The 12,792-nt window shown below is 38.9% G+C and overlaps 1 protein-coding gene across 9 annotated transcripts in view; it reads left to right on the top strand.

Annotated features, from left to right (window-relative positions):
• Window positions 1-12,792, top strand: part of diaph2 (diaphanous-related formin 2) — a 468,029-nt gene that overhangs the window by 196,942 nt on the left and 258,295 nt on the right. For all 9 annotated transcript variants that reach the window (XM_061834220.1, XM_061834223.1, XM_061834222.1 and 6 more), the window contains 2 exons: window positions 4,997-5,350; window positions 8,118-8,232. In XM_061834220.1, coding sequence (XP_061690204.1) covers window positions 4,997-5,350; window positions 8,118-8,232 — 469 coding nt within the window. The remainder of the gene's footprint in view (window positions 1-4,996; window positions 5,351-8,117; window positions 8,233-12,792) is intronic.

The raw sequence follows: 12,792 nt of genomic DNA, 5'->3' as shown, positions 1-12,792 counted from the left end.
CCATGTCTTTATGTCTCATTTTACTGTCTGTTGTCATCATGTATATCATACTAGAGCAGCTCTGACTTCTAAGACAAATCTCTTGTATTTTCTGACATACTTGGTGAATAAAGGTGATTCTGATTCTGACAATGTCAAAGAGAGGTACCTCGAATACATATCAAATTCTCATCCACATACAAAAGATGTCATGGTTGGATATTTAAAACAACAACAACAAAAATATTGTACTGTTCAGATTGCCATGAAAAAATCAGATGTACGTCAGAATGGGCCAAAAAATTTGAACTAATCAGCTGTGTGAACATAACCTAAATGACTAAATGATGATAATTAATTCAAGACATTCTTATGGTATTGAATCTTCCACAGATCATACACACACTGGTGGTTGAGTAGCTCTGCTGTAAACCACATATTGTCTCAGGAGTACATCTTCAAACAAGATAATTCACATAGCAATGGCTGCCACACATCAAGAACATGTAATATATTTCACAGCACCAAAAAGTGGAAAGAAAAGCAAATGGAAGGAATGTTTTGAAGATGCGTGCATGTACCTTACCTCTGCTTTTTCATGCTGATTTTCCTTTGAAGATCCTGGAGATGACTTGATGTATTACATCTTGTTTTAAGACATAAGGACATGCTACAGTCCACCACTTGCACATCAAACAAGCTCACTGAGGGAAAATTGGGATGTGTGATGCGGTGGCTTTGTTTAAGCCGCGTCCTCTTTGACACTCCTTGCAACTTTAATGCATGTCTGCTTTGTGTACTGTGCTGTATGTGTCCTACAGTGTGTTGCATACTAGTCTTTTCTGTCTCTCTGACCCTCCTTTCCATTTGTGCCTCTGTTTGCTACCTCATGTCTGTCCTCTGCCCGTTTGTGTGTGTGTTTGGCATCTGCAGTTAACTAATGAAAGTGACAAGCTCAAAGAGGCTCAGAGACTCATCAGGGAATCTGAAGCCAAGGTGGGTGTCCTCACTGCATGTGTGGCCCGTTAAACGCCAGTGAATACAGCCGACCTTGAAGTTATTTTTTAAATCATATGTCAGAGAAACACTTGTTGATTACACTCATCTTCACTTTTCTGTGGCCCTCTTTATACATCTAAAGTTGCTTTTAGCAATAAACTAAAGGGACTAAAAAAATGTGTCATGTAACAATCAATCAGAATTACGTTGTTTAATTTGACACAAAAGACTACTGTCTAAGTATGTTTCAATTTCTGACAAATGAAAGATATTTTGGAAAAAAAAAAAAAATTAAAAAGGGCTATCATGTAGAAATGCAGAGAACTGACAAAAAGTGAGACACAACTACAGGGCGTAGCTTCCCAGATCATAAAACAAGACACACACAGTAAAGTAGATCGATCACATCTACTGGGCTGCTTGTTGACGTTGAAAACTGCATAACACAAGATCCTCTTTAAAATTGTACAGAAACATTTTTGACACCATGAAATCACACTTCAAATTCATTTGATAGACTTTTTATTTATTTTTATTTTTGTTTAGCAACATGGTTAAAATGGTCTCAGCAAGTTCTGTAACTCTGTAGAAACCCTGTTACAGAACAATAGTGTCTACGATCAAGGTAATTACAACTATGAAGGAAAAGGAAAATAATGCATCGTTTTAAGGGAGCTTTTTATCCATTCATGTGAGCTCATGTTTTTGTAATTTGATGGTGTGTACGTCAGCTACACACAATGCTAATTTCCTATTTACAATTAGGATCATATTCAGGTCCCACTTGAAATTTCAGGATGGACCGAACAGTCAGTTTCAGTAGTTTTTGCACAACTTGTTGTTCTCTAACAATTACCTCAACTCCAAACTTTACAACGAGTGTTAAATCCATGACTTGACCCCAAATTTTCCTTGTTCACTTAAAATTGGTCTTCAAACAGTCTTCTTCTTCTTCTGGTACTGCATCCGTAAGTCTGGTGTGGCAGAGAAGTATGTTAAAATAGTACAGGACATGTATAATGGCAGCAGAACAATGGTGAGGTGTGCCTTAGGTGTGACAGAAGAATTTAAGGTGGAGGTGGGAGTGCATCAGGGATCAGATCTGAGCCCCTTCCTGTTTGCAGTGGTAATGGATAGGCTGACAGATGAGGTTAGACTGGTATCCCCTTGGACCATGATGTTCGCAGATGATATTGTGATATGCAGTGAAAGCAGGGAGCATGCAGAGGAACAATTAGAAAGATGGAGACATGCACTGGAAAGGAGAGGAATGAAGATTAGCCGAAGTAAAACAGAATATATGTGCGTGAATGAGAGGGGCGGAGAGGGAAAAGTGAGGCTACAGGGAGAAGAGATAGCGAGGGTGGAGGACTTCAAATATTTAGGATCAAAAATCCAAAGCAATGGTGAATGTGGTAAGGAAGTGAAGAAATGGGTCCACTCAGGTTGGAACAGCTGGCGGAAGGTGTCTGGTGTGTTATATGACAGAAGAGTCTCTGCTAGGATGAAAGGCAAAGTTTACAAAACAGTGGTGAGGCCGGCCATGATGTACGGATTAGAGACGGTGGCACTGAAGAAACAGGAAGCAGAATTGGAGGTAGCAGAAATGAAGATGTTCATTGTTCTCACTCGGAGTAAGCAGGTTGGATAGGATTAGAAATGATCTCATTAGAGGGACAGCCAAAGTTGGATGTTTTGGAGACAAGATTCGAGAGAGCAGACTTCGATGGTTTGGACATGTTCAGAGGCGAGAGAGTGAGTATATGGGTGGAAGGGTGCTGAGGATGGAGCTCCCAGGCAAAAGAGGGAGAGGAAGACCAAAAAGAAGGATTATAGATGTGGTGAGGGAAGACATGAGGGCAGTTGGGGTTGGAGAGGAAGATGCAGAAGATAGGCTAATGTACCAAAAGATGACACGCTGTGGCGACCCCTAACAGGACAAGCCAAAAGGAAAAGAAGAAGAAGAAACAGTCTTCTTCAGAATCATGTTTAATGGCCCAGGAGGTTCGCAAGACACCCAAAAAATTTGTCTCAGTTTAATAGAGCCACTGAAGTATAACAAAAATGACAAAAAATACTATGGTGAATTATGCTTCATTATGCTAAAGCAAAGCATAGCACATTTCATACACACGGTAAATTAATGTGCTTTACATTATTAAAATCATTTGAATACAAAGAGCAAAAATATATAAAAAATAAATAAATACAAAACAACAAAGTATAATTTAAACAACTTAGACGAAGACGTATCATTTTATGAGATCATGAGACTGAAACAACACCTAACAATTGATTGACTCAACGTAGAAAGGCTTAAAACAGGATGTTTTTGGAGGAAAGTGGCCACTGAGCAGAGCTGCAGATAAACTAAAAGTCACAGAAACTCATAAAAGTGGACATCCTCGGCAAATGTTCATGAATCTAACACTATTTGTTATTGTTTTGGTTCAGATACTTTTTAGAGCGTAGCACTTTGTGCTGGAAGTACTGGGGAAATAAATGTGCGTTCAAACAATCAAACAACTGATGATATAAAATTAATTTCATGTGTTACAGTGCATTTTGATTCATCCTGAAATGTCTGTGAGTTGCATGTGTCAAACACAGTCACTCATATCACATACATACGTTGACAAGGGGTATTCAAAATATGGTTTGGGAAACGTGACATACATTAACTACTTGCCCGACACGTATCGTGTTTGTTTGGGAGCAACATATAGTTGTGACAAGGTTGTTGTCTTCTTAACTAACCTCTAGAATGAGGCAGTATGGACAGTTTGTCAGGAACTGTCTAAACTAGGATGACTTTTTTTGGAGTTCCATTCTTACCTGCGCCAAAGTTGTACCTAAGTCGAATGCACCATAATTTTATCACGGTCCTACGTTAGTTATTGCAGCAATTCAGTCATATTTGCAGTTGTGTGTGTAACAAAAAGTATTATTGGCCACAAATATAAAACAAACAAAGAGCAAAATGGAAGCCCAAAATCTTTTGCCTTATAATGATGTATTCCTTCGACTCAACCTGTCGGTAAACTCTATGATGGGACCGTCAAAATCCTGTTTTTGCAGAAAGGAGTACTGTATCGTACTGCTGTCGATAAACATAAATCAAACAGCCTATAATGTTTTTACCCGTTCACATTTCCTGCTTATTGTGTGCAATTTTCATAAGTAATCACGTTAGAATTAAATTGACTACCAGAGATGAGATTGGGACATAGGACTTAATCACATAGCATTCAGAGTTAATTACCTGCCACACTGACCTCCTCATTGAGTCTACAGTATGACTCAGAACACTTTCATATGAGCCCACCATCAATATGGAAACCAAGCACAGTCTTCAATTAGGAGTTAATTTCCTTCCATTTGCTGATACAGGATTAGCGCTGAAAGAGGAAATGGGCCACAGAGGGTTTGAGATTGACAGACACAAAATCATCAAATCTGTATTGTCACTGATAGGAGCTCTCATTTTGGCCCTAATAAACATTCAGTCAGGATGTAATGAATCAGAACATATTTAAAAAAAAAAGAAGATGCCAATCACTTTCAAGGCAAATGCAATCAAGTGACTTTGGAGGATGCTCAGAAGCGCAAATTGGTTTGGGCAGTGGACAGCTCTAATAAGCTAAGAAGCTCACACCGTGTCCTTGTTTGGGTCTCGGTAATTGCCATATTTGCATAATTTTTATTTCCTTTTATTTCAATTTTGATTCAGACTAGCAGCGTTTATGCGGTGAAAGTGACAGTGGAGACAAGCTTTGGGACTGTTACTTCTTCTCAGTCTTAGCTGCGATTGGTGAGCTTCAGTTGTTATATATTTTGAGGCTGCACAAGTAGAGCTAAAGTATTTTTTTTTTCATTGTTATAATTAGTTTTTCTTTTGTTTTTCTCCAAAGCGAACAATCTTTGTGGCAACACAATAAAGCCTCTGAACAGGTTACAGATACAGTTTTTGAATCATGATTAAAGTAACAAGAAACAATAACAACATTGTCTTCTTCAGATTGCAGCTGGTCCAGCTGCGCCTGGAGCGCCACCACAACTGGGAGGTGCTGCAGCGCCCCCTCCTCCACCGCCCCCTCCTCCACCACCTCTGCCGGGCGGCTGTCCTCCCCCACCGCCGCCTCCTCTGCCTGGCCATGCTGGCGCTCCACCGCCTCCTCCTCTGCCGGGGGGTGGACCTCCCCCTCCGCCGCCACCACCCGGTTGTGGGCCCCCACCACCTCCTCCTTTCTTTGGGGGCCCGGGTGCACCTCCACCACCTCCTTCACTTCCTGTCCTCAAACTCCCGTACGGACTTCAGCCCAAGAAGGTTTACAAGCCTGAGACCGTGATGAAGAGAGTCAACTGGAACAAGGTATGCTGAGTCTATATTCCCTGCACCTCAAGTCATGGAGTTATATCAGAAGGAACCTTATTTGATCACATTAAAGCTTGAACAGTTAAAAAAAAAAAAAAAAAAAAACAGCGTTAATTATCTAACAGATTCACACCACAACTTTTTATGTCTTTTCTTGCGGTGACACCACACAACAGAAGGTTGCCAGCATTGATGAAGAGGAAGGAAATGTGATCATAACCATTTACCATGAAATGCAACACTAGCAGTGTAAAGTGGTATGCGACTCTCCTTTCTAGGGGTCATTTCAATATCATGGGCCTAGTGATAGGCATTGTAGCGACCAAAGTGTTACAGATGTTGATGTACTGCCTACTCAGGACAATATGGGCACAAAGATATTAAAGCTTTTTTCATATAACTTCTGTTAGAATAATCATTTTGGAGTATTTTTTTTTTCATATTTTGTCAATTTAATTCAGGTCAATTTGTAGAATGGATTGTGCCATTGTGACTTCCTCTGAAACGACCTCTACATTTTTATTTTAGGCCCGCTTCACGTTTGGGAACACAATTTCTTCAGATTATGTTAGACTTCAGTTGACCTTTTTGAAAAAAAAAAATGGAAATATAAGTCGGAATCTTACACATAGACTAACGAGTATAGTTATTTATGATGTCAGAAATATAAAATGAGCAATTTTGCATTCTCAGGTACTGAGCTTGTTAGTCTTCCTGATGTATAAATGTTTCATTTATTTATAAATATGTCACTGTGATTAGTCTTGTCATTGTGATTAGTCTATGTTTAGAAGTAGTAATAGCGTGCTTCAACTTTGTGGGGAAAAATGGTTTGGTAACGCAAATGAAATTCATAAGTACCCGAGGACAAACAATCTATTGTTTTGACAGGCAAAAGAGTCTCCTGCCTCCGTAGATTGGAAGTGCATATTTGCCGGTGGCAAAGTGGAATTAGTTGTATGAAGTTATTTTTCATAATAATTCTAGCCACAGTGTGTCCTGTCACGACGGAAATCAAAGGACTTTGGAAAGTAAGTTTTAGCAATTACTAAACCATAACTCCATGTATAGCATAGTGTGGTGGATTAGTAGATACAGTAGTTAAGTGTTACAGTCACTGACATCAGAAATGGGTTTAATAGTACATATTTTTCTCAATTTACAATTTCAGGAGGCCTCTCACTTTGTGGCCATGTGGTGCAATTGCTTTACCAGTCACAAGTAATTGGATGGAGCAAAAATAAAGGCCACGTCTGAGGAGTGCAATTAAAGCCACAAATACATTTTGGATAGAAGAACAAATGTGTGACACGTTTGCTCTCTTGAAGTGATATAGAAAGTCCATACAACTAGAAGCGTGTACTAATAATTAAGGCAAATTGATGTGATCAAAGGAATGGATGAAATAATTATGAGTACAATAGAAGAGTCCTTTGTCGTGCTGCAAAGTTTTACAGATGCCATGAAGACGAATATAAATTAAATCCTTTTTACATGATACATTGGCTAAACCGTTACATATCAGTAAGAAATTGAGAAGTTGTAAAGTTTTTACCTTTTAGGCTTTTTTTTTTGTTTTTCTTACAAGCCTCTATTTCTATCAATATTTTAAGACCGTATTTCAAGAGTAGTTCTATAGTGATATGCACCCTCAGGGCAATCATATCAGAACAACATACAGTGCAAAAACATAAACATCAGCAAGATAAAATACCTTGAAACAAGGGCACTGTGCTTGTTTTTGTTCTGGTATGGTACTGACATATTTTCCTTGTTTCACTCTTTATTTAGGAACACAGCATGAATTATTTCAAGACATTGCTTGTTATGAGTGTGAAAGCATAAATTTTGAGGTCCCTGTGAGTCTATAAGATGAGACATCAACCTCAAATACAGAATCTTGACAACTCCTATTTGCAGGTTTTTGGGGTGCTTTTTTTATAATCGTATAACTACAAGTTTGAAAAATGTTCCTTGTTTTTGGTGACGCCATTACAAAAGGATTACACATTTGCTTCTCGTAATTTATTTAACAAAATGACAAGGTTCAATGGAAAATTTTTTTCTTCTAACTTAAAATTACAGCTCTGGCTGTACATGCAAATCTTGCAGTACGTGTTTTATCAGTATTATTTGGATTATGTTCTGCATTATTACATATAATGCCTTGAAAGTATCCCAAGACAAGCCCATGCTATCAGAAATAGAACACTAATGTGAAGTCTTTTTTTGGTTTGGGTTGTTTGTTTCCTCCTTCCTACTTAGGGTGGATTAACATCACATGATTCAAGTGACACAATTCACATATCAACTGGCTTGATTTTGATATGCTTTATACGGAACAGCATTAAAAAATAAAATACATTACGAAAAATAATTATTAAAAAACAACAGAAATGCAAATGTGCCCATCACTTGACTGTGGGGGAGGGATGGAGTTGGGGGGGGGGTTCCCGTTACAATTTGGATTTCGAAGTATACTTGTTGTTTTACGTATTGTGTCTCTGTCAGCACAGCCACATCAGATATGTGTCATTAAATGTACTGTACAAAGAATCAAGCAAATTGAATATAGACATTCAATAGGAATTGGGAACCTTTAAACTGTTGTGTAAATCCTTCCAAAGAAGTCAAAAAACAAGGGCGTGAGAGTGTCTGTGTGCGCACACAGAGAAAACGCCTAATTTCCACTGAGACTTTTTTTTGAGTGGCACTTTTTGCGCTCTCTGATCGGGCTGATAATGGAATCCTTGCGTTACTGCAGATAGTGCCGCAGGAAATGGCGGAGAATTGCATCTGGATCAAAGTGAAGGAGGAGAAATTTGAGAATCCCGACCTGTTTGCTCAGCTCTCTCACTGTTTCTCGTCACAGAGCAAAGGTAAGAAATGAGCTGCCATCTCACCTTTTTTACTCGTATTCCACCATCCCCCTTCCCCCTCTCCCCCACACACAAGTCCCTCCTCCCTACATTAATCTCCACACACATTTTGACATTTTCTTTCCTTTCCGAAAATATTGAACAGTGGAACATTTCCGTTAATACTCATTTTTGTGCCTGTTCATAAAAGCAATGCTGCTGCTGTATGTTAATATATTTTTTCTTGCAATGCAACTACGTGTTGTATTTGCTCTTTGTCGCCCAACCTAGTCTTGTGTTTTTCCAATCAACGTTATCTGTGGGAACACAAAAGGGATACGTTTGTTTCTATACTAGGCTTGATGTGTTTCTTGTTCTTTTCCAGTCGACCAAACCACTCTTACATCTTAGAGTGCATTCAATAACTTTCTTTGTGTTTTTTTTTTTTTTTTTTTTGCTCTGGGTTTTTCTTGTCCTAGCCTGGTTTATTTCAGCAACATTAATAACTTTCTGATGAGTATAAGTCAAGCGTTGTACAGGAAGTCTTTGTTTGTGTATGTAATTGTGTATGTGGAAGCACTTTATTACCTTGTGGTGATGTGGGGTGTGGTACACCCCACCGCCCGCTTGAGAGTGTGTTTATGTGTGTGTATTTAGCCCCAATATTTCTAACAGTGAGAGAGGGAGAAGTTCAAGCCCGGCCAAGTGCTGACCAGTTCAAAAATTGACCTCTGTCGTGCTATGCAGACATAACTACAGTATACTCAATCGTACAACCTTAGACATGCACCCGACATCTATTTGGACACCAGTAGCTTTATGAAAGCATCTGGTTTCTCAAATTAACCAGTTCAATATTGTTTTCTATATATTTGAGAAATTCATGGAAATTTTGCCTCGATACCCACAGGGTGATTTCCTGACAAATATGAAAAGCAAAAAAGGGTGCAGCGAGGCTTAATAAAGTGGTAAGGACAAGACCACCAGTCATAGTTCAACTAAGGTTATCTGCTAGAAACCTTATTTCTTAAATTGACACTTGTTGGTAGGTATTTGTCTTTATGTGCCCTTGCTTGCGACCAGTTGAGGGTGTACCCCGTCACTCGCCCAAAGATAGCTGGGATTGGCTCCAGCATGCCTGTGACCCTTGTGAGGCTCAGTGTTTCAGAAAATGAATGGATGTAAAATAAACACATAAGATGTTTATGGCAGCATGGTATAGTACTATATAGTGGCTAGCTCATTTGCATTACAGTGGAAATATTCTGGGCTCACATGTCATCTCTGGTCCTCCTGTGTGGTTTATGCATGTTCTTCTCATGATTGCAAGGGTTTTCTTCTGGTACGCCGACTTCCTTCCACATTCTGAAAACATGCGCGTTTTAGGTTCATTGAAGGCTAAATCTGGGATTTCAAACTTTTTGCACTGATAGGGACACACAAAGAAAAAAAATGGAACAATTAATCTTTTTCGACACCAGTCATGACCATTTTGTGACTCTATATTTAGAAATGTTAAAAATGCTCAATCAAAATGGGTACTCATTTCATTTTTTGTGAAAACTAACAAATGGTCAAAAGGTCATAATCTCTAACTGCAGACGTCATCTCACAACGGGGAGCTCCACAAATACACCACTTTAATTCCCCTTTAAATGACCTTTTGAATTCTTTATTAAAATCAATTTTCCACTCTTTAGGGTTTAAAAAAGCACCATAGATAGGTTATATCCCCGCTGGTATGTTGAGAATTTATGATCCAGCATTTCCCCTGTGAGTTACCTTTGCTTGATCCATATCAATTACCCCTGCAGCAACTTCCCTGCATCAGCTCTTATGCCTGGATTGTTAAAACAGAACATGATTTTCTCATGAATGAAAAATGCTGTTTAATGTTTGATATCCAACCTACTCGGGAGGGGGTGGAGCTAGCCACGGTGGCTTTGTGTGGAAAATGACTAAAATGTGTAAAATGGGTGTTGCAAGAGTCTCCTATTGTAAGCTCAGCTTCTTGGAAGCATTATGTTTCTGCTTATTCACTGGTAAAAAATACTTCACCGGTGTATGCTGTTTTTCAACAGGATGAACAAATTCGGTTAAAAACAACAACTTAAGAGGAACGTATTAAGTGTATGTGCTCTTGTGTATCACAAGATGAGGCAAGCAGGTGGAAATGCATTCCCTTGAGCTGCCCTCACTTAATGTTGCAAAAAAATACATCTGTTAAAGCCACATTTGTAAGGGTTACAGCACAAAGGAAAGAAAAGAACACAATTGCAATCCAGAATTTTCAAATCTTTATTGTGAGTGAAAGTCTCTTAAAGGATAACGCAACATAATATCCCTTGAGTTTTTGTCTATCAGGATTTTTAAGTGCCTATGATCACATTAGTTAATTGTTTGCCCAGGAAAACCATCAAAATAGACAGAAATGTATAAATCATTTGTGAGAAAAATGGTATTTGTGTGATTCCCTTTAATCTCAACATTTTAGTCTTGAAATTACTGATTGTCAAATGCCCATCCATTATCATTACCACTTATCCTGTCCTGGGTCGTTGGGAACTAGATTCAATCCCAGTTTACTTTGCGCAGAAGGATTTAATAGTTGAGATTAAATTACAGTGCACATATCGACAGACAACCATTCATACTGACATTTGCATCAAAACAGAGTGGGTGTGGAACCAAAGATGTCTGTACGGAAGTCAGGGCAGTAAACCAGTAACACCAAGTGTTAAGAAAAAAAGCTTGGAAAAGTAGAAATCAAGCGAAAAAAAATAGCCGAGCTTTTGTGATTTACAGGTACATCTTTGAATAATTGTTTGTATGTAATAATTGTATGTAGAGGCCCCATAGCTCAGTGGTTAGAGCAAACCAAGGGTCGTGATTTCGTATCTCACCAGGGCCTCTACTCCCCATGAGGGGTTGTGTCAGGAAGGGCATCTGGCGTAAAAAAAAAAAAAAAGGCTGTGTGAAACAAATAACATTTGTTATACAACTTTTATTATAACAAAAGACGGTGAGAGCGAGAGAGAGAGAGAGAGAGAGAGAGAGCGAGAGAGAGATCTATCCATCCACTTTCCATAACGCTTATCCTAATTTGGGTCACTGGTGAGCTGGGTCATGTATCCCTGCTGAAGTTTAGATTCTAAGCGAGGTTCTTTAAATGTGTTTTTTTAACAAGCTATTTTTTTTTTTTTTTACAAAATTGAAAATGTAATGTAACACTATCACTAAATTGATTCATTTTATAAAGCCTTACCGCGATCTCTCAGTGTGGTACACAATGAGAAATGTGTGGAAGTCAATTCTATTCTTTTTTGGCGGCATCAAATTCTCTGAGATAGAAAAATTGCGTACCACAATTCACAGTACATTATCACAGCCACTCATCTCTATTTCCTCTCATCTTGTGTACAATGCAAGAAATGTTCTTTTAAGAACAACCTGTCCGTGACTTATTGAAAGCGTCCGTTACTGTTTGCTTTCTGCTTCTCTTTCACTCTTCTCTTCTTTCTCACCACCATTGCTTTCCTTCTTAATACGCTTCTTCATTGACTCACCCCCCCCCCCCTTCTCTATGGCCTGGCTTTATCAATCAGTGGGTTTTGCCTTTGTGCGGCTCTCGGGATCAAATCAGATTCACTCCAGGATTGAATGTGTGTTGCCATGGCCCAGTGCATTTGAAAGGCAATCCATTCAGCTGGAAATTTTGCACTTCAATGTGAAATAAGATGGATGCTGGTAAACTTTGCAAGCCCCGAAATGTTTCCTTGGTTGCCTCACATCATCTGGTGATGGACAAAGCTTCCTTTTAAAATAGTCTGATGAATTAAAACTGAAATCCCACACATTAATGCCTCATGTATTTTTTATGCTTCTTCGACAATGATTAGTATTGATTGGATACAAAATTTTAGGGATGCCGGTATGGTTGTAGCCATGAATACATCCCATCAGACTTTTTAAGCCTTCATTTTGAGGTCTCGTTGTTGCGAGGCACATTTCATCCTTTCCTCCCTTCACCTACAATGATGCATTACTCATGTAGGAGATGAGACTGTCCTTGTCCGATCCCTTGTCCCTCGTTTAAAATACTTGCTTCGGTTTAACGGACGAGCAGGAAGCCCTTCATGAATTGTAGTTGTTTAAACAAGCTAATCTTTAGCTGGTTTCACAGATTTCTTGATCAGAAGTTACCAAATCTTTACTATCGCTCTTTTTGTTGCCGCGCTCGGGTCTTTCTTATCATTAAGCCCCACCCACACAGTGCCACCACCAGACTGTTTGTATTCTTCCATTCTTCTTGCAAACATCATTAATCCGCGCCCACGTAGCTGTAAATTCTCTAGACACTAAGCAGCTGTGTTCTCAGACAGCCTCATGTAGTTCATTCATTGTTGTGCTTGGGAACTGTCAGGTTTATGTCTCTTTAGTTTATGGCCCACATTCTAACAATTACCCTCTTACATCTATTAGGGTTGGCTATAATAAATCTTTTCAGTTCTGGTCATTAAAAACAAATGTCAACAAACATTCGGGATGAATAGGGTTATGCTTTGTAGTTGCTATACTTGG

Source organism: Syngnathoides biaculeatus, chromosome 11, assembly GCF_019802595.1.
Source record: "Syngnathoides biaculeatus isolate LvHL_M chromosome 11, ASM1980259v1, whole genome shotgun sequence".
NCBI lineage: Eukaryota > Metazoa > Chordata > Actinopteri > Syngnathiformes > Syngnathidae > Syngnathoides > Syngnathoides biaculeatus.
Note: the sequence above shows the minus strand (reverse complement) of the source record. Positions and strands in the feature narration are given on the sequence as shown.